At 36.1% G+C, this 22,433-nt stretch overlaps 1 protein-coding gene across 2 annotated transcripts in view; it reads left to right on the forward strand.

Moving 5' to 3' along the window:
• The window catches only part of LOC131061335 (protein HIRA), a 28,915-nt gene that overhangs the window by 1,927 nt on the left and 4,555 nt on the right, over window positions 1-22,433 (forward strand). The window contains exons 1-8 of one of the 2 annotated variants that reach the window (XM_057994980.2): window positions 16,526-16,623; window positions 16,741-17,016; window positions 17,170-17,421; window positions 17,517-17,926; window positions 18,084-19,125; window positions 19,320-19,530; window positions 19,694-19,934; window positions 20,088-20,213. In XM_057994980.2, the coding sequence (XP_057850963.2) occupies window positions 16,558-16,623; window positions 16,741-17,016; window positions 17,170-17,421; window positions 17,517-17,926; window positions 18,084-19,125; window positions 19,320-19,530; window positions 19,694-19,934; window positions 20,088-20,213 (2,624 nt within the window). In that variant the 5' untranslated portion in view covers window positions 16,526-16,557. Of the gene's footprint in view, window positions 1-16,525; window positions 16,624-16,740; window positions 17,017-17,169; window positions 17,422-17,516; window positions 17,927-18,083; window positions 19,126-19,319; window positions 19,531-19,693; window positions 19,935-20,087; window positions 20,214-22,433 lie in introns of those variants that run through there. The other variant, XM_057994979.2, reaches the window with a different exon arrangement.

Raw genomic sequence — 22,433 nt, forward strand, 5'->3', positions numbered from 1 at the left:
TAGAAAAAATTGATTATGAGAGTTAATACTACTAGCGCTTTTCTATGCTTTTAAATATGAAATAGAGCTGTATCACTTGAGGACTGATATTTCTTTGATTTCATTTTGCATCACATAAAGGTTTTTATTATTTGAAGTGTTGTGGTCAAAATGGTGGGGCATGAATAAGCTATTCACTGTCATTTTCTCCTTTGGATATAACAAGCATTTCGATGCCCTGGAAAGTTGAAGTTTTTAGACAGAACTCATTGGGAAATACTTACGGAATAACAGTGATCTTAAACATATAATATTTTCACAGTATGGGAATGATAAAAAAAACTCTGGAAAAAACCTTGTAGAAGATTTTGAGTCAAAGCTGCTCATCGTCAGAATGAAAAAGCGATGTCAGGATTGTAGATTAAAGCTTGTACATAGTTAATTCCAGCTGAATAATTGATGCCGATTAAGAGTTGCATAAGAAAATAAAAAGTGCAAATTAAATGAGCTAGCCATCATATCTATTAAATAGTCATGATCACTAATTCGAAAACATCAATTAATTACCATATTCCCTAGGTAATGGGTACTTTTTATTGAACCAATTGCAGGTTTCCATCTCCTTGACTGTGAGCTCGTTCCTATCTTCTCATGTCATCTTGGTGTCCAAAGATTATTCTTCCTTGTGGACTGCTTTGTGTTTCTTCTTCCTGTTTGGGCAAGCCTTAGCAATTTTTAGGGGATTAACTTTGTACATTAGTACTAGCCGTAGATTTGACTTTTTATGATCTTATCATATAATGACAGGTAAAGTTGATGCCTCTCAATATTAATTTCAAAAATTTCAACACAGCTTCTTTTGAAAGCTTTTCACCTGTTCAAAAGTTGTTTTTATTCATATCTTCATTGCGTTCCCTTGCAACTAGGTTCTGCATTCTAACAAGCACTCTACCAAGAAACTATCTTCCTCTGCCTGGTTCTTTGTTCCAGTGATTTCTATGAATCTACATTTTCAGGCAACTGTGTCAAAACTCAAACCACATCAACAACACACTAATTATGTGTGTTGATGATAGGCTAAACCAGTTATTAATTAACTTAGATTTGTATGCTGCATCTTGTCCCATGCCTTGTTAGAATGCTGAGATGAATTTGAAAATTTATTGGCTTCTGTATGTAGTACCATGGCAGCAAAAATCGTTTGGGGAAAAATTTGGCAAACTAAAAGTATATGATTTTTTCAAAAAAGTGGGATTTAATCAAGTGAGATGGGGGAAAAATTGAATTTTGAAAAAATGTAGAAAAATGCAAAAAGAGAGAGAAAATCTGCTGTTCTTTAAATTCCAAGGCATTTTAATAGCTTGGAGAAATAGAAGGCAAAAAGAAATGATTGTTTATCTCATGAAACACATAAAACAGCTTTAACCAATTTATATACTATTCCTGTGAAACCTTGTAATACAAGTAAAAAATGTAAAACTTTATCTATACAAAAAAGGCTTGTTGAAGTCAAAATCAACTAAAAATAGACAAAAAATGTGTTAGCGTGCGATCTATGTCACAAGTTTCATGTTCAATAAAGAAAATATTTGGAATAATTTGAACAAAGTGTTTTTTTTTGGTCGGTAATTGGTTCCTTCTATACTCGCTTTTAATTGGTGCTACAAACCAATGGGGTCACAGTGGGGGACCCCATCCCCGTGGTTACATCTTTTTTTGACTTGCTGAGGCATTAACACCTCCCTAACTTGTCTCATGTTGATCTCGATTTTCTTTTCATCACTTGAGCAACCCCTTATCTCTCCGTTACTCTCCTTATCACTCCATTTCTCTCATTATCCCTCCAACCCTTATCACTCAATGCTTCTCTTTATCCCTCCAACCTATTAGAATATTAGAATATTTCTTTAATGGTCATCTTAGTCATCTTAGTTGTCTTTAGTTTATTTAGTTAGTTTCTATTTTCAGCTTCAGTTTACGATTGTTTCTTTTAGAAACATCGTCTCTTGTAAATTCTTTATATAGAGCTCTCACTCTATTGTTTAAAAACATCAAATATTTTAACATGGTATCAGAGCTCAGGTTGCTCATTTGGGTTTGACTCCCTCACGGGAGGGCCCAGGATTTTGGGAGGATTTTCAAACTCTGCATTTTGGGTCAGAATTTTTTTTTGGAAATTCTCGCAGGTCTGGTTCAAGTTCTAGCTAGGGTTTTTGGGCGGATTTTCATGGTGCCCGTTTTTTCTGTCCATTTTTTGCAAAAATTTGTGTGATATGTCTTCTGCCTATGCGGGTTTTTCTACTCACGTTTTTTTTCTAGGCGGCGGCGACACGATTTTTTGTGCATGCGAGGTTTTTTTTGAGACATGTTTTTCTTGGCCCGCGTTCTTTGTGTTTCATGTGACATCCGAGGGTTTTTTTCGTTTGCATCCCTCCCGCGATGCGTTGTTTTTGTCAGTTGGGGCGTCTGTGCTTCCAATGGCAGTTTTTTTTATTCATTCTTGTGTGAAGGGTTCTCTGTTCTGCACAACATGGTTTGGGGAGGTGTGTGCGTGGGTCATTTTCCTTGTGATTTGGGTTTGCTCGCGTTTTTTTGTACGTTGGCTTACTTTCTCTATTTTATGACCGCGTGCCTGTTGGGTTTTCAATCCGTGCGACTGCCTTTCTTTGTTTTTCTTTGGGTAGTTAGAACGATGACCATTAAGGGAGGGTATTAGAATATTGTAATGTTTCTTTAATGGTCATCTTAGTCATCTTTAGTTATTTAGTTAGTTTCTATTTTCAGCTTCAATTTACGATTGTTTCTTTTAGAAACATCGACTCTTGTAAATTCTTTATATAGAGCTCTCGCTCTATTGTTTAATAACATCGAATATTTTAACACAACCCTTATCACTCCATGAGAACATCCTTATCACTCCGCAGCCTGCATACCAGCTCGACATGCACCGTTTTTGTTTTTCCTCCTTATTCCTCCACGCATGTCGTACTCTCTAAGCTCCGTGCACGTCGTACTCTCTGTCCCTAGATGGAGAGGCATTAACACCTCAGCCACAACAGTCTTGGGCCCGTTGTGTTTCAGGCCCCTATCAGCAACACCTTTTCTACAGAGTCTGAGCATTTCTTGGGTGGGGTACCAACTGGCCATGGGGGCTCGAGCAAACTCAAACCCAAGATTTCCCAAGCAGGAGGCTTGCAGCAAATCGTTGTGTTGCAGGGTCATCCCCAGGAATAATTTGAACAAAGTTGTTGAGTTATGAAATTCTAGAAAATAATTGTGATTTAAGTTCGAATATTATAAATATATATTTTATTTTTTTATAAAGTCATATTAAAATCTGATAAAAATGTAAATGCTAATTGACATTATATATTTATAATTTTAAATTAATCGTAAAATTTAATAAATATAAAATCTATTAAAAAATCTTTTAAAAATTCAAATTTATTGTAAAACTTAATAATACATTATAATTTATCAAAAATGTTAATATTAATAAGCTATAAATATTAAATCTTCATATATAAAACTTAAAATCTTAATAAAATATTGTAGGTTCTACTTCTAATCAACTCCATTGCCATTGAAGCTCAATGTAGAAATAGAGAACTTTGAAGCCTACCACTTGTTTAAATTACTTTAAAATTGTTTGTATCTATGATTGCATTTTAATCTATATATTTACTCTTACCCTTGAAAATTGACAAATTGAATGTGCTCCCACCCTCGGGGAAGTATACTATGAATAAAAAAACATACTAGAGCTAATGGCGAGCCGAATCGGTAAGCTATTTTGAGTTGAAGCAAGCTCTAATTCCATTTGGTTGCTAATACAAACACAATACAAACTATAGTTTTTGCCCCAAAATCACAATTCCAAGTAAAGCAAGGAAAGAAATAGAGTGAGATACTATTTACCAATTTAAATTGTTGAACAAGAGAGATTCTAGTTGAGGCTCTACTAGGATAAGAATATTATTTTAGTCATATGTTATATCTAATTCATTAATGGAGTTCAACCATAGAGGGTTAGGATAAGGAGACATGTTAAGGTGCCCAAAGTGACCCTCTACACAAGGCCCAAGAGTGGATATACCATGCCTTTTGGCCTCATGTGGCCTTTTGCCATCTCATATGAGGTGGTGTACCTAGTGAGGTGTCATACAGCCATTCCTTCTCATCATACCACCTTTAATCACCTCCCAAGAAGAATTCCATTTGAAGCAACATGGCAGGAACCAATCAGCATAAAGGAGAATTACATCTGCATTGAATGAAGGGAAAGAACTCCACTCCCACACTCAATTAATCATCATCAATCACAATAATCATCAGCAACCAGAATCCATTAAATTGATTAGGGCAGTTAATCATCATCAATGCAGATGTAATTCTCCTTGATGCTGATTGGTTCCTGCCATGTTGCTTCAAATGGAATTCTTCTTGGGAGGTGAATAAAGGTGGTATGATGAGAAGGAATGGCTGTATGACACCTCACTAGGTACACCACCTCATATGAGATGGCAAAAGGCCACATGAGGCCAAAAGGGATGGTATATCCACTCTTGGGCCTTGTGTAGAGGGTCACTTTGGGCACTTTAACATGTCTCCTTATCCTAACCCTCTACGGTTGAACTCCATTAATGAATTAGATATAACATATGACTAAAATAATATTCTTATCCTAGTAGGGCCTCAACTAGAATCTTTCTTGTTCAACAATTTAAATTGGTAAATAATATCTCTCACTCTGTTTCTTTCCTTGCTTTACTTGGAATTGTGATTTTGGGGCAAAAACTAGGGCATTTACAAAAAGGGACATTACAAAATTCTCCCCTTGGTTGAAATACTCCCCCTTACTCTACTCCTCCCCCTTTGACATCAATGGTAGACTTTTTAGGGCTAAAAGTTAAGACAACGAATAGCTCCCCCTGGATGCATGCTTCTTCCAAAGAACTTAGTGACTGGATGAGGATGATATCACTCCCAATTTCTCCCTTAGGTACTCATGTCTCTTTTGGAAGCGGCTTTAAAATGTCCACAATCTGTTCCTGTGTAGCAATGTACTCCAATTTCACTCGCTGATCAACTACCTTCTCTCCTAAGAAATGATATTTTATTGGGATGTGCTTTGTCCTGGAGTGCATGACCGGATTCTTCAAAATATTTATTGCACTCATGTTATCATAGAATATGGAAATGGGTTGATCAAATTCAACTTTTACGTCCTTCAAAGTTTGCTTCATCCAAATGGCTCATGTACAACAAGCTGCTACAACTATGTGTTCCGCCTCTGGTGTAGATAAAGAAACTAAAGTTTGTTTCTTACTCAACCAAGATACAAGACTGTTATCAAGAATGATGCTCCTCCACTAATACTTTTTTCGTTATCAATATCGCTGATCAAATTCGCATCCATATATGCTTTAAGGGTGAATCTTCACCTCTTGGATAGCACAACCCAAAATCCATAGTGCTTTTTAGATATTTGAATATTCTTTTGATTGCTTGAACATCAGTTTCCTTTGGAGCTGCCTGAAATCGTGTCACCAAACCAACTACTTGCATAATATCAAGCCTTGTAGCTGTCACATATAATAAACTTCCAATCATGGACCTGTTTGATTAGCCTTTGGAGATTCATCATCCTTACTCAATTTTCAGCTTGTAACCATGGGAGTGCTCACCGGATTGTAGTCTTTCATTCTGAATTTCTGCAACATCTCTTTAATAAACTTGGTTTGTGAAATAAATATCCCTTTATAAATTTCTTCAACAATTTCCCAACAGCAACATAGGCAATATCATTGTTTGTATAAGTTGGACCACATGTTGTGGTTCCACCTCAACTACTACCTCTCATCAAATGGAGTGAATAGTGCTTGTGCTGATTTTATTCTATTTGATGCATCCACTGATCTCAAATACAATAGTTACAAGCTTTGATGCAACAAGGAAATTGATGAGTGTATGGTTCTTCCTGTCCATCCATCCATTTGACATTATTGTACAATCTATCCTAGCCTACTCTTTGCAATGATTTGCAAGAACATTGTTCAATCCTCACTGCATTTGTCAACATGCTCTTCCTTAAGGTCTCATATGAGGGTGCTTTGAAGTTTGAACCATAGATTGACAACTATAATGGCATCTGACATGGACTGCCAATATGGGCCTTGTAATATGGAATGGCATGCTAGAATAGTGCTAGAAACTAGAAATGGCCTTTTTGGCCTGCTCGTGCATAGTCTTCTTTCATCACGTATTCTCCAAAGGTGGCTGTTCTCCAAGTGTAGTACGTGGTGCAAAGAAGTTGTTTATGTTCCCCCACTTGTGTTATGTCTTTGTGATCCAAAATAAGGCATAGAAATTTGTTCATCTGATTAAGTTTGTTTTGGTTGTGCCACTTCATCTAAATGATCAACTCTAACCTTCTTCATCTAATTTTCCCAAATGACTTCCATAGCTTGCTTTGCTTGATAGGTGACTGACATTTGGAATGCGAAATCCCTCCGTTGTATAGGCAAAAATTCACTTAACTTTGTTCATACCCTCAATCGATGCACAATATGACCATACAAAGTCTTTGTCATGTGGCATGATGATCAGATCTAAAGAAAAAAAAGAAAAACTTACATATAAAATCGACCAAATTGAACCAAACAAAAAAAAAGGAAATATTTCATTAGAAAATATTCTTATATTTTATATATAATAGTAAAAATTTATACAATAATTTTTTTAAGAACAATAATGTATATAATAATTTTATTTAATATTAAAATTTAAAATAAATGTATAAATTTATATTTGAAGATTAAATATGAAATTATAAATAGCATTAAAAATTTAAGTTGAAATAATATATTAAAAAATCACAAATAAAATTATTATTATTCTATTATATAAATTTATATTAAATTTTTTTTTAAGTCTAATTATTTTATTTTGTTATATAAATTTGCTAAGTTACCGGTTTGGGTTCGAAGAACCTGGTACGTTGGTACAGCAAAATTTTGAAAAGGGGTTTGGGTTCGTTTGGGTTCGTTAGTACAAAAACATGTAAATTATATATATGTGCAGCCTATAAGCATGAATTAAGATTAGCATGTCACATAGCATCATATAAACAACAAAACCAACATAAACTTGTAATCATAGCATCATGATCATACCATAACAACATCATATACATCAAGTTTAATATCAAAATGATAAAATATTCAAGTATCATTGTTTCAACTTTCAACAATTTAAAGTTTGATCATCAAATGGATTCTCTAATGGGGGTTTGGGGCAACGCCCCCAACGGGGTCAAGGGGCAGCGCCCCTTGCGGGGGTTTGGGGGCAGCGGCCCTAGCGGGGTCAAGGGGCAGAGCCCCTTGCGGGGTCCCGGGGTAGCGCCCAGGGTGCGCTCCCTGTCGCGGTACAGGGCAGGGTCGAGGGGCAGCGCCCCCACCGCCAACACCAAATTACAACCTTCAAACCCACATGGAACTCCATGGCATGCATCAATTTTCTGCTTTTTAAAGACGTCAGGAACAAGGCCAAAGAAGTCAAAATTCTGATCAAGGTGCATTCTCCCGTATGGGAATTGTGTTTTCTGACTTGTTCTTTCGTACAGACTTGTGCTTCTCTCTTGGTTGTACGATGCATAGTTGTGTGGCTTGAGACATAGGGTCATTTTAATTTTTTATGTGGTGGAATTCAAAAATAAATAAATTTTGCAAAAAAAATATCCAGTTTTGGGCTGTCAGATCCCTGGGTTCGACTTGGGTCCTCTTGGGTTCGACCCTGGGTCCTCTTGGGTTCGCCTTGGTTCGAACCAGGCCTGTGAACCATGAACCCTGTCCGAACCACAGGCGAACCGGACCCGAACCCCGAACCTGGACCGTACCGGACCAGTACCAGGGGTCTAGGGGGGCCGAACCTGGTAACTTAGTAAATTTTTAATTATTATTATTTTCTTAATAGGGGTAAATGCTTTTTACAGGGGGACCTCATCCCCAACATAAAAATTCAATAATAACACCCCAACGGGGTTTGAACATTGGTGGCAAGAAAAACAACACCACATTTAAATCATCACACTATGCTGATATTGACATAAATTTAGAATTATTTTAATATATTAAAAAATAAAATTTACCATTTTATTTAGTTCCTAAAATTAATATAGATATTTTTTTGATCAGAAATGTGCCGAAGCAAAATAGTATTATATTAATATAACCAGAGTTACAAAATTCTGCAGTAAGCAGATCCGGACTGACTGTATATTAAAAACAATAATATATTATTCCGTTATTAAAGAAATAATATATTCTATCATTATTATTATTATTGTTGAAAATACATTAACACGATGTTTTTATATTATATGTTTTATTTAATATTATAATATAATTTCTCGAGTTTAATTTTTAAGTTTAAATATAAAATCATAAATAAAAATAAATTAAAATAAAAAATTCATGCAAAGTCATGGGCTGGGGGAAAACTGGACGTTGTGACCTCATAATTATTTTATTTTATATATATGTTTCTAATTATTTTAATATATTAAAAATAAATTTTGCAATTTATTCTCTTAAAAATAATATTTTATTATAATTATAATTTTAATATATATTTGGTTGGTAAATAGCAGGCAAGGTGCTGAACCATATGTTAAAATACGGGAAATCTTAGCTTGGCCTGCACTAGGTGAGGTCACAAACGAGGGGCCTCTCCATAATCTCTCCTAAATGGGATACAAAAGATGAGGAACATATCAAAAGGCTGCACCTCTAAGCGGTCTGGTGCAGGAGCACCCGGGCTGACAAGCAATCAGCACCAAAAAGAAAAAAATGACTTCTTCAAGTTTACAGTTTTGGTTTTGGTTTTGTATCTCTTCCTTAGGCTTGCATAGTTTTCGCCTTAGTGTCATGTCCCCATCTTGGACATGGCTGAGATTAATGAATGAGTAGTATATTAGTGACTTGGATCATAAGAGAGCAATCTATGAGTCGCATAGTCCCATATTAATAAATTAAGCCATTTGTAATATGAATAGAAAGAATACAAGACGCTGAGCTGTCAAGATCAGATGTTTGGCAATAAGGAAGTTGCGATAAAAAAAATTTAATTATTAGAATGATTAACCTGAAGATTTATCATTACCTTAGATTGACTAAGGCATACAATGGATGTGGTTTATAGGTATGCATTGATTGATGACCTATAGCAATTACCTGCATTCAGCTTAGAGCATGAACCATTGGGAAGAATTAATAATTTGCACAAATTATCGGATTATGAATACGATTAACTAATCTTTGTTTACTAGTTAAAGGAGGGTGCGTTTGCCAAAAGGCACGAGATGTGACCCCTCCCAAGCATTTGTTCCATCGATTTATTAAGACCAGCCCTCATTCGTCAAGGGGGACACAAAAAGTAAGAAGTATATAATAAGTACCGAATCTGCTCTTAACTGGGATAAGGAACCAATTGGAAGAAGATAGTGTAATCGTAGAAGGAGAAGGGAAGAAATATCATTGGCAACCATTGAACAGATCAGATCAGAACTCTTATTAAGTTACAGGCGGTAACATCCTTGGTCGGGGTTGTATGCATGGGAATGTGTTTAATATGAAATTTGAATGCTTAATATATGAAACATGATAATGTTCTTGTGCAGATTTTTTTTTTTTATATTGCATATAAGGAGTAAACTGATACAATAAAAGACTGTCTTTACCAGTACCTAACTGATTACAGCTGAGTGTACATATGGATCGCTGATCCAAAAACTATTAGTGACTATTTATATATCTATAAAGAAAACACTAGTCTGTAATATGAATTAGCTAGATCACATGGGTATGCTAATACTATGGAGTAGCCAGATCACATCTGCTCATGGTCCTGAAAGGCCTCCATCCAAGTCGTCCACCCCAGAGGGCCTTCCATCCATACTGCCTGCTTTCCCTCAAGTAATTGGCTAAGCATCTGAATGTGCTCCATCACTGGGTCTCTAGTTTTCCCAATCTCAATACCAAGACTCTCCAATGCTAAATCAACGGACTGGTGTTCCCCTGTGGCCTGCCTCTGTTTATAATAAAATACTAATAATAATTATAATAAACAAATAAATAAATACTGATAATAATATATTAATTATAATAAATAAATAAATACTGATAATAGTATAATAATTACTATTACAATAATATTTTCTGAGAAAAGCTCTGCAGTTGAATATAATAATAATTGTATATAAATATTTAATTTTTAGATTATATATAAAAGTAATGTTTTCATGAGACAAATAAATATTAGAATATAAATCAGAAGAATTCTTAAGTTAATATCAGGAAGAAGTATATGTTTTTCTGTTATGACTGTTTGTATTTAAGAAGTTGGGAAAGGAGATGTCCCTAATAGGGGACATTACAACGGGGTTGATACTTGCATTGAGAACTATGGATATGTGATAGATGAAAAATTTATTTATTAATAATTAATTGATTGAGCTGTGGAATATCACTGATTTGAAGCATGTTAAGGTGGAATTGTCTCCTAATATATTTAGTTTGAGTCATAAGTATATTGAAATGGATTAATTATGGCTAAAGCATGCCTAAACCCTAGAGGGGACATACACTTAGCTCTGTAACTGCAGATACGTTAGAGATCTTGTCTCCTACAAGGTTGTGCCAAATCAAAAGCACTAGAAGAAGCACGACAGGTGCTTGACAAAATACCTAAACCATATATAGTTTCATGGAATTCATTAATTTCAAGATATTAACAATATAGACATTATGAGTATGTTCGGGAACAATTTTAGCAAATACGTAAATTTGGAATAAATGTGGATCACTTCACATTTGCTACCATGTTGAGTGCATGTGCAAAGCTTGGTGCACTGACGCGAAAAACAGATTCATACCCACATTATTAGAATCGTTTTTCGGCCTTAGCTATTTGTATCTATGCCCGCATAGACAGAACAGTTTGACAGAATGCCGTGAAGAAATGTTGTCTCATACATGCACAAATGAAATTGTCATTGGCAGCAGGCATAAGGATACGCATCAACGCATAATGGAATGAATTTTAAAAAAATTATGATAAATGAAGTATTATGAAGGCATCGATAGAAGGATGAAATCATGACAAATACCCGATTCAACTTTATTTTGCCAATTTGAAAGAAAAGGCATTGAAGAAATATAAAACCAAAACAACAGGAGATCAGGCATAACAGGCATTGGATGGGTATGTGAAAAGACACAGAGAATGTGGAAGGGCATTGGTCATTCTAAAAGATCAAATGCAGATTGTAACTGACCGGTGTGTTAATAAAATAGAAAAAGATGCATTGCAGAAGAGGGCAACCCAAGAGAGAGTAGAAGGGGGCTGAGTGTGTGGTTGCGCAGAGGCTAAGTAGCTGAGAAAAGTGAGTAGAGTGTGCAAGAGAAGCATATAGGTGTGAAGAGGTAGCTACAGGGCCAGATTGTATGGGCACAAGGAAATATTTGTAATTAAATTTCTGCACAGGAATAGTTGTTATTTTGTGTTACTGAGTTAACAAGTTTTCTTTTCTTGTTGTTATCTGTTGTTGAGTTGAGTGCAGAGAGTCTGTACAATTGGACTATGTTTTGTGTTTGAGTTTTGTAAGCAAGAGGTGAGATCTTCTTGCATCATGGTCGCTCCACATTTGATGTGGGAGCGAAGATGCATATTGAACACTGCCTCACTTTTCTTCTTTTTCCTTTGCACTATTGTCCAATTACCTTGTGTGTCCCCCCTTCTCTTCGTTCTCATCAGCGCACTCTGTGAATTTTTCTTTGCCCTCATTAGACAAAATGTTAGAACATGCTCCCATATTGAACACTGCCTCACTTTTCTTCTTTTTCCTTTGCACTATTGTCCAATTACCTTGTGTGTCCCCCCTTCTCTTCGTTCTCATCAGCAAACTCTGTGAATTTTTCTTTGCCCTCATTAGACAAAATGTTAGAACATTCTTCTTGTTCAGCAATCTTTTCAGTAGAAGCCAAAACAACCTTAACACTATCATTCCATGAAGAGGGATGAATTACCATAGACCTGAAAAATAAATTGAATGAATGATTCAATAATCGGATAATGTGTTCAACAATATACAAGCGTATATATAGAGATTACAAGAAGTCTTTCTAAATTAAGAACAAGTCGTTTAAAGTGAACTACTAAAAAGCTAAACGCTAAATAAAGCTTAAAAGCTAATTAACTAAAAAGAAAAAGCTAAATGCTAAATAAAACTTAAAAGCTAATTAACTAAAAAGCTAAATGACTATTAAACAAGGAACTAAATATAGTTGACTAAAATATAACTAAATATTCTAATACCCTCCCTTAATGGTCATTCTATCTACTAACTACCCTACAAAAGACACTGCAGGTCTTTTGATCACAAATGAAAAGAATACTCCACTGTGGTGGAGACCCTCCCTGGATTTGAAAAGTGTTAATGACCAAGAATACCAGAATCCATCCAACCTGATGTTGGGTAACTAAACTGAAACCTGAAACCATGATTTTGAGAAAAAATCGGCAAACCCTCCAAAACTGAAGATACAAATCATCATTTTTGTGGAAAAAAATGGTAAAAACCCTTAAAACGATTTTTGTGGAAAAAATCGAACAAAACCTTGAAATTTCACATGGCAAGACCCAAAACATCACGTGGTAAGACACCAAACATGATGCAGTAAAACATCAGACATCATGCGGGAAAACACGAGACAACATCACGTGGTAAAATACCAGACATCATGTGTTAAAACCTTTATTTTTTAGAAAAAAATCAAGCAAAACCCTCCCATGATTTTTTATGGCGAAAATCAGAAAACCCAGAGAACTTTGTGAATCACAAATCCCATGCGAACTTGCGTATTATAGATGATTTTTGAGGAAAAAATCGTAAAAAACTAGCAAACAATTTTTTAAGAAAAAATCGTGAAAACCTAGAAATCCCACGCAAGCTTTGTGGATGACAGATAATAATTTTTAAGGAAAAAATTCTAAACCTTTCGAACAATTTTTGAGGAAAAAAAAAGTGAAAACCAACCCATGATTTTTTGTGGAAAAAATAAAAAAACTGACAGACAATCTGATCAAGGCAACAATATTCAAATATTGTGAACATGCACTGTTTCTAGGTGTTGTGGCAATTGTTGAACTTTGGATTGTGTTCCAACATGATGTTGGTCAAAGATGGCATCACGAAAATGGAGGTTGAATGAGGTCAACCTAGTGAAAGCATGAGACAGAAGAATCTGATTCAAAAATCAAAATAGAAGTAGCTGCACAAAAAATCTGAAACCCAGGAGGAGAAATCTAGCACGAATTCTAAGGTGCGAATTTCGAGGTTTAGAAGAAACCCAAAAATTAAAATTTTCTGCAAACTTAAACCTGAAATTTTTCCTGAAAAACAATCAGAAAAAAATAAAATTTGCAGAAAATAAAAAAATACCTCAGATTTTTTTGTAAAAAAAACAGAACAATATTGATGATTTTTTTTCCAAAAAAAACGCAAAAAAAATAGGGGCAGAAACCATAGGTCGGATGTACAACATAAATGGCGCCCAAAAGACACCAAAATTCCCGATGTCCACATGATTAGCAGAAATCACTGATTGTTTTTAAATTCCAAGGCAAATTTGCTGGCACAAAATTTGAGGCACAGAAAACGAGGCACCCAAAAAATATGAGACCAACCCAGAAAAACTCTCGAAAAATCCACCAAGAATCTGAAATCAGAATGCAGATCCGATGGCTAAAAAATCGAGGCATAGAAAACGATGCACCCAAAAAAATTTGATGACGACCTAGTTGAGGTCTTGAAAAACCCACCAAGAACCTGCAACTAGAATAAAATTTCGACTTGAATTGAAGGGTCAAAACCCTAGTCGAAAATTGCAAAAACCTTAGGAAAATTTTCAATCTGCAAAAAAAAACCTCCAGGTTGCAGGCCCGAAAATCTCTAGAACCCTAAAAAAAACATAAACTGCTGCCTAGCACAAAGAAATTCGCCCACGAACCAGAAACCCTTGAAACCCTCAAAAAGCCTTCAAAAAAGCAAAATCATTTTTTTATAATTTTATAAAAAATAAAGAAAAAGAATTTGGAAAATATTGCAGAAAGAAGGCCATGAATTTTTATTAAAAAATTCGCCAAACTTTAAAGAATCCCATCGACCCGCTCTGATACCATGAAAAATAAATTGAATGAATGATTCAATAATCGGATAATGTATTCAACAATATACAAGCGTATATATAGAGATTACAAGACGATGTTCTAAATTAAGAACAAGTCGTTTAAAGTGAACTACTAAAAAGCCAAACGCTAAATAAAGCTTAAAAGCTAATTAACTAAAAAGAAAAAGCTAAATGCTAAATAAAGCTTAAAAGCTAATTAACTAAAAAGTTAAATGACCATTATTAAACAAGGAACTAAATATAGGTGACTAAAATATAATTAAATATTCTAATAAGACCTAGGTGAGTGCTGTGATTTTCTTGGTGGCAATGCTTGTTTTCCTTTCCCTTTTAATTCTTAGGGGTCTTTACTCCAGCCTTTCCTTCTAGGCTTGAGTCTTCCTTCACTATATAATGATGAGGGGAGACATCCTTCCACCCAGTAGCCTTGTTGTCATTTCTTTGTGTAATGCATTGTGCAAATATATGGTCTGTGTTGAAGCATTTGCGGAATCGGAAAGGGATACTCTCATAGTCTAAACTCTACTTTCAACAATTTTCTTTGGTAGTAAGAGAGGTCTCCGCATACAGTTCTTTGGTAATGTCAATCTTCACTAATATGTGGGCAAAGGTAGTGTGTAGATAATCTGAAGAACCCTTGTCAACCCTGCAAAAGTTTCCTAGCGAGTTGCCAATAGCTTCAAAACAAGAATCAAACCAAAATTGTAAAGGGAGATTCGGGAGTCCTACCCAAATTGGATTCGCAGAGAAAGATTCAGTCTCCGGGTCAAAGGAAGGGTGCCAAGGTTTAAGCATAAGCAAATGCTGGTCATAGTTCCATTGGTAGTCACATAGAACTGTTCGGCAGTCCTGAGAATTATCAAAAACCACCACGAAGAATTCTTGTGCACAAGGTTAAATTTGCAAATCTTTCTTTAGAATAGATCACCATGTGTTTGTGATCCATTGATGCAGCTTCGCTAGACTCGACCAAAACCATCTGAATTTTTTGATCAATTCATGCCTAGCATAGAAGACAACATTCTCATCTATCTACCTTAGGTCGTCATGTAGGAGTGGTTGAGACTGAGGAATGAAATCAGGGCCCGACGCATAATCATTGCTGCTTTGATCTATCCATGCCCTCCTTCCTAGCGGCTCTAAGGGTTGCTGTTCACAATTTGTACCAATTGGTTTGTGCACAGTGCAAGGACTGCAAAGAGGCAGCCGCCCCTCATCCTAAACACCAACCCTACCTGCTCGTGATGCCTTCGAATCAACTGTTCCACTCTTCCCCTTGCTCTGCTTAGGGCAGATTTGATCCTCTAGGTTGCAAGTCTGCGAATGCCCAACCTGTTGCCCAGTAAAAGTGCCCCTACCTCGTGTTCTAACAAAAACCCTAGGCTCAACAAAGTTCGACAGAGGCGGCTTTTTTTGTGAAGCTTGGCCAATAATACCTTTATATTATATATTTTATTTAATATTAAAATTTGCAATAGATATACTAAAAAATAAATTTAATTTACATTTTAAGTTCAAATATAAAATTATAAATAAAAATAAAATTTAAATTAGAAGTATATAATATAAAATTAGAAGTAAAGTAATTATTTAACTTAAAAGCTCATGCAAAATTGTGCACCTAATCTAGGGTTATATGGTAATGTTGGGTGCAATAGTAGGGAGGATAACTGGTGGATCCAGAGACAGCTATAGGCCCTTGCTTAAACACCCACCTAGCAATGGATGTATAAGCATAACCGACGGAAATAGTTAAGAGTTCTATGACACGCCCACAAAATGGGGGTATATGCTTATGCTTAGCCAGCTCTTTGTTTCAACTTTCATGAAACCTGATAGAAGAGGGATTGATTTCAGCCTGAATTTTCATTAGAAAAAGAATAAAACCTTAATGGAGAAGGAGAAGAATGGAATCGTGGCAATTTTTTATTTGAAAACAAGAAAAGTCAGTGTGATTTTGGGGGGAAAATATGTGGGCTGTTTTCATGGATTTGTTGCGCGATTTTTTCCTGTGATCTGATACTATAGTACAAAAAATGTACACGGTTTTATCCAAACTTTGTGCTGCTTTCTGAGCCTTCTTAACAGAGGCTTAAACCCTTTTTTGACAAAAAATGGCTATTGAAGATAAATTTGATTGAAAATGGTAAAAAATAACATGTTTTGACAATTTTTTGTGTAAAAATCAGTAAGAATGTTTACTCTGATTTATTTAGAAAATTACAGTTCTTATGGGTAAAAATCACAAAACCTTACAGTTCACAATATTTTACTATTAATTGTGATTTTTTGTGATTTCTGTTACCATGCTCCAGCCAACATCAGTCAAATGGTGTCACCTGAATTGGTGTCATTTTTTTGTTTGCTATTTGATCCTGAGGCCTTAGCAATAGCAGTATGTGTCACCTCCTTTTGTTTGTTCACTTATGGTTTTCTAACAGTGAATATCTGTATGGGAAGCTCTTTCTATGTTTTGGCGTAACTGATATAATTTGGAATTTTATGCATGAAGGTTCGCATATGGAGCATGAAGCCGGTGGCAAAAGAAGTTGATAATGATCAAGCAAGTCACAAATTGCTCGCCACTCTTCGTGACCACTTTGGGTCTGTTAATTGTGTGAGATGGGCTAAACATGGTCGGCACATAGCTTCAGGTTCTGATGATAAGGTAATTCTCATCCATGAAAAGAAAGCTGGGTCTGGCACTACAGAGTTTGGGAGCGGAGAACCTCCAGATGTTGAGAACTGGAAAGTTGTGATGACATTGCGAGGCCACACTGCAGATGTGGTAATTTTATGTAGATTTATTTTCTCCGTCTTAAATGTATTCCTTATTGTATGTTTGGTTCCAGAGAACTGGATTATTTTCAGTCTTATTTCCATACGATCACAGTAGTGTTACTAACCGAGATGGTTTATGTGTGTGTACTAATTGAAGTAGGTGGATCTCAACTGGTCTCCAGATGATTCAATGCTAGCCAGTTGTAGCTTGGATAACACAGTTCATATATGGAATATGAGTGATGCAACTTCTATTGTTCTTTTAAAGGGTCACACTAGCCTTGTCAAAGGAGTTGCATGGGATCCAATTGGTTCTTTTCTTGCAAGCCAGTCGGACGACAAAAGTGTCATTATCTGGCGCACAAGTGACTGGAGCCGAGAACACAGAACTGAAGGCCATTGGGGAAAATCAGTAAGGCCTTGGATTGTTGTTTGTTTTGTACAATTTCCACTAATATGTCAATTCTGGGGTGGGATGGCTGATTTTCTTGTTTATTTTGACTGCAGGTAGGATCAACATTCTTCAGGCGTCTTGGATGGTCACCCTGTGGACATTTTATTACAACAACACATGGGTTTCAAAAGCCGAGCCACTCTGCACCAGTATTAGAAAGGGGTGATTGGTCTGCAACGTTTGACTTTCTTGGACATAATGCTCCCGTTGTTGCAGTCAAGTTCAACCATACAATGTTTTGCAAACATCATGTCAATGGTTCAGAGTCAATGGACCATCAACAAGTGGACACAAGTGGACATGCTAATGGCGCATTGAAATCAGTCTCAAAGGATCGAAAATTCTATAATGTAATAGCAATGGGAAGCCAAGACTGCAGTATCACTGTCTGGACTACAGTCAGTCCACGACCAATTTTTGTTGGGAAACATTTTTTTTCTCAGAGTGTTGTTGATCTCTCATGGTGAGAAATTTATTAGTGTATTATCATTTCCTTACATTGTTTTTCTTATTTCTAGACCATCCATCTGTATTAAATCCATTTGATATTTTATGTGATATTGATTAAGTGATTTGTGTTTTATGTAATGGATTCTGAGATTAGTGTGCTTGTGAAACAGGAGCCCTGATGGATATTCACTTTTCTGTTGCTCTTTGGATGGAAGTGTTGCCACATTCCATTTTGAGCCAAAAGAATTGGGTTATAGGATTTCAGATGCTGAGATGGATGAAATAAGGAGTCGTCGATATGGTGACGTGAGAGGAAGACAGACAAGCTTAGCGGAGAGTCCTGCCCAACTATTGCTTGAAGCAGCAGCAGCCAAGCAATCTGCTAGCAAAAAGGCTAATACTACTGCACAACGTAGCAGTTTGGCTGGGAAGTCATATAGTAATCCTGTTAATTCAAATGAGGGGCAGCTGGCAACAAAGAACTCTGATATTAAGGCTTTAGATGTTGGAAAAAAGACTAGTGGTTCAGTTGCAGGTGTTCTAAATAAAAACAACTCTACCAAGGTTACCAGTCCTGTGAAGCAAAGAGAGTACAGGCGACCGGATGGCCGTAAGAGGATTATTCCAGAAGCAGTTGGTGTTCCTATGCAGCAGGATTCTAATGGAGCACATGGGGCTATGCCTGAATTGGGTTCTCCAAAATTTGGTCAAAGAAAGGATGACCATCAGTTAGGACTCAGTGATAATGGAGGTACAGTAGCTGGGCAGAAGCGGCCTTTTCTTGCAGGAGGAAGTGAGCACGCGAAGCAATCCCATTCTAGAAGTGAAAATCCTTCAGTGTTTTCTGCAAGGGCTTGTATTAACGAGTCTCTAACAATAGAGACGGATCAACTTTCTATAGATCGTGATGCTAAAGGAAATCTGATGCATTCTGAGCTTGTTACTGTGTTGAATAGCCAAAATCCTAAAGGGATATTATCTATAAGCATATTTGACACAGATAGGGAACCAGACAGTATACCAACATGTTTAGAAGCTAGATCTGTAAACAGTGTTTCTGACACAATAAATGGTTCTGGGCTGAAGGAAATGGAAGTAATTTGCTCAAAAGGAGGTCTTACACAGTGGCGTGATAAATTGCCTGGTAATGTAACTGTTTTGGCAGGCAATGCCAATTATTGGGCAGTTGGATGTGAGAATGGTTGCCTACAGGTATGTCTTAAGCTTTAATTGTTTGTTAGAAGAAATTTGATATTTGGACTAAAAATTTTGAAATCTTATGAAATGTCCCATGTCCCGCAATGCTGGTTCTTAAAAAGTTGCTAACATTTGGACATTGCTAGAGAATGCTCTTGTGATATTGTGTTAAACTTGGTGTATGACTGTTACCCTCGTAATCTTTGAAGGTTTACACAAAATGTGGAAGGAGAGCCTTGCCAACCATGATGGTAGGTTCTGCACCAACATTCATAGACTGTGATGAGGGATGGAAATTACTTCTGCTTACACAGAGGGGCTCAATGTATCTCTGGGATGTATTTCATTGGAATTGCCTTGCACATGATTCTCTCGCTCCTCTTGTTGCTTCAGCCACAGATTCTTCTACAAAGGGTTCAGGTAGACTTTTGAATTCATTTCCTCTTACAATGGAGCCAGTTTCAGTAGCAGACAACAGAATGGCATTAATATGGTTTTCTTGGCATTAACCTACTTTAGATAAACAGATGGACTGGATGGTGTTTATGGTTCTGTTTCCTGTATTAATCTACTTTCTTAACAGGAACAATAAAAGTCATATCTGCCAGGTTTTCAAAGTCTGGAAATCCACTTGTTGTTCTTGCTACCCGTCATGCATTTATTTTCCATGTCAGTATGAGATGCTGGCTAAGGGTTGCGGATGATTGCTTCCCTGCATCAAATTTCTCAAGTACTTTGCCTGTAAGGACAAGTCAAGATTGTGAACTTGCAGCTTTGCAAGCGGATGCTTGCAAGTTTGCCATGAGAAACATCTCGTGGAGCAGGTCAAATTCATTTCAAATATGCTTCACGTTTTCTATTTTAATGACATGTTTTTCTGTCTTTTTAATGTTTCTGAACATATGTTTATGTTAGAATAGTTTTTAGTTTCTTTCATTTTTGAAATATGTTTACATTTTTTCTGTTGTGTGTGGCAGGGCATTAAGTGAAGACAAAATGCAGACTCGAGCTCATTTAGAGGCTCGGTTAGCAGCAGCTCTAGCATTGAAGTCTGCTGTTGAATATAGGCAATGTCTTTTGGCTTATAGTCGGTGTTTAGCAAGGTGCGTACTCAAACAGTATGAAAAAGTTTAAAGTTGTTTTAAAATGTGTTAGTTTTGCTAAAAAATATATTGAGAATAATGTTCTTTTGCAAGTGATTAGGTTTTATTCAGTTATCTCTTCTTCAAATCTTTGGTTACCTAATAATGTATATATTATGTACGAAATACTGAAGTTAAAAAAAAAACCTTTCTTAGGAGACAAATACAAAAGAAATGCTATATTGCGAAATGTTGAAACAACAAGTACATAGAGACCTTTGTATATAGAGAAGGGTAAGACAAGAGGCTAATTGGGGTAGGTGAGAACTATACAAGTACATATAATACGTGTCCTAAAAAGTGTCATATGCACATGATGCTCAAAAGAGAAGTCCTTAAACTAAACTAATTAGGTGTGAACAGGACACAAAAAGAAACTAGTCTAGTAAAAGATGTGTTCACACTGACACCCCCTTGTAAGTGCTACTTAAGAATGAAAGAAAAAGATGCAAAGATGGGTCTTGAAAAACAAGCTCGACAAGGTACCTATGTACAAAATAGTCTCTCACAAGAGGAGGAAAGGAGAAACCCGTAGGAAAAAACTCTCTTCAAAAGAAAAAAAGGAAAACTCGTGAAGGAAGATTGAAGATGACACCCCAAGGAGAACTTCGTTCACGCCAAGCATCATTTGTAACTAAAAATAATAAGGTGTTGCTGAAGGTTTAGTGAGGATCCTGAGAGAATTTATAGATAAGCTCGATTACAAAGGAAATACCAAGATAGTCATATGTCAAGGACATAAGACTGCCAAATGTAGCATCAATTCTCGAAGGAGATCAATTGACACAAAATGTGACACCTAATTCAAATGGTGTGGGGGCAATCTTGCAATCAACCATGCCAAAACAATGAAGCAGACCAAGAGCATATTTTTTTTTGAAAACTGAAGAGCCCTTTGAAGGTTGAAGGATTTGAAGACCAAGGAAATAATGCAGAAGCTCAAAATTGGTCACATGAAATAATTCCATCAATGGTTGTTGAGCATGTTGAGTCAACTTTCTCAACTTTTAAATTTAGTAATCTCAAAGCAATGAACAAAGGATTCACACAATTAAGATCTAACAAAGGAAGACAAGATGCACACACGATTTTACGTGGAAACCCTTGCAGGAGAAAACCATGGCAAAATACACTACTTCGTAGGCTCCAACTCACAGGAGACACCAATCCCTTCTACTGAGTTCCAACTAAGCAAGAGACCCCAATCTATTTAATAATAGGCTCCAACCTTCGAGATGTAGGATGATATTGATGTTGTTTGGATCTGCCCTAGATCCCTTGAAAAAGGCTTCAACAATCTGCCCACTCCTTTATCACAAATCTGCTCTAAACTTCTGCTCTCAAATCTGGAATATATCTTCACAAGAATTCTACCTTGATCTGCTTGTCATGTCTGAAATTTGCCTTCAAAAACTGCTCTCAAAAGGACCCTTAGATCTGCTCTAAGGTTTGTAATATTCTGCTCATATTATTTGATACTTCTCATAAGATCTGCAACTTTCTGCTCTCAAAAGGACCCTTAGATCTGCTCTAAGGTTTGTAATATTCTGCTCATATTCTTTGATACTTCTCATAAGATCTGCAACTTTCTGCTCTAATGTTTGCTCTTGAAGATGTGATAATTTTCTCTTTGAATCTGCTTCCTTATCTGCTCTTTATCTCTGCTCTCTTTTTGCTGCAAATTTGCTCTTGGAATAGGGATAATATGCATATACCTTTCAGATAACACCACTTCATCACAGGTTGCAACCCTTCTAAACAGGTAGGCTAGCAAGCAGGTTTAATTATATAATTTTTATTATTTCCAAACCCTTGCCCAAAGCTGGGCGCTCCATAAGGGAGGTCAGCCCTAGCAAAGATATAACCCTTTAATTTTCCTTCCACAAAGGAGGTCGGCCAATACCATAATAGACCTTTATTATTATTAATTTTTTCTTCTAGGTCGGCCACAGATGGTGTTAATATTTATTATTATTTTTGTTTACAAACCTTTATCTTCATTTCCTCAAGACAAGGGTCGGCCCATGTGCATCTTATTTATTATTGCTGCCTATATATGTTGCATTAAAGCTCTGCTCCTTAATTATATCAATGCATTAAATCTCTGCTCCTTAAATCTTGTAATGGATGTCCTATGACATCAGTGACAATATTCCAACATTTGGTTTGTGGAAAGTTCAG

Source organism: Cryptomeria japonica, chromosome 11, assembly GCF_030272615.1.
Source record: "Cryptomeria japonica chromosome 11, Sugi_1.0, whole genome shotgun sequence".
Classification (NCBI taxonomy): domain Eukaryota; kingdom Viridiplantae; phylum Streptophyta; class Pinopsida; order Cupressales; family Cupressaceae; genus Cryptomeria; species Cryptomeria japonica.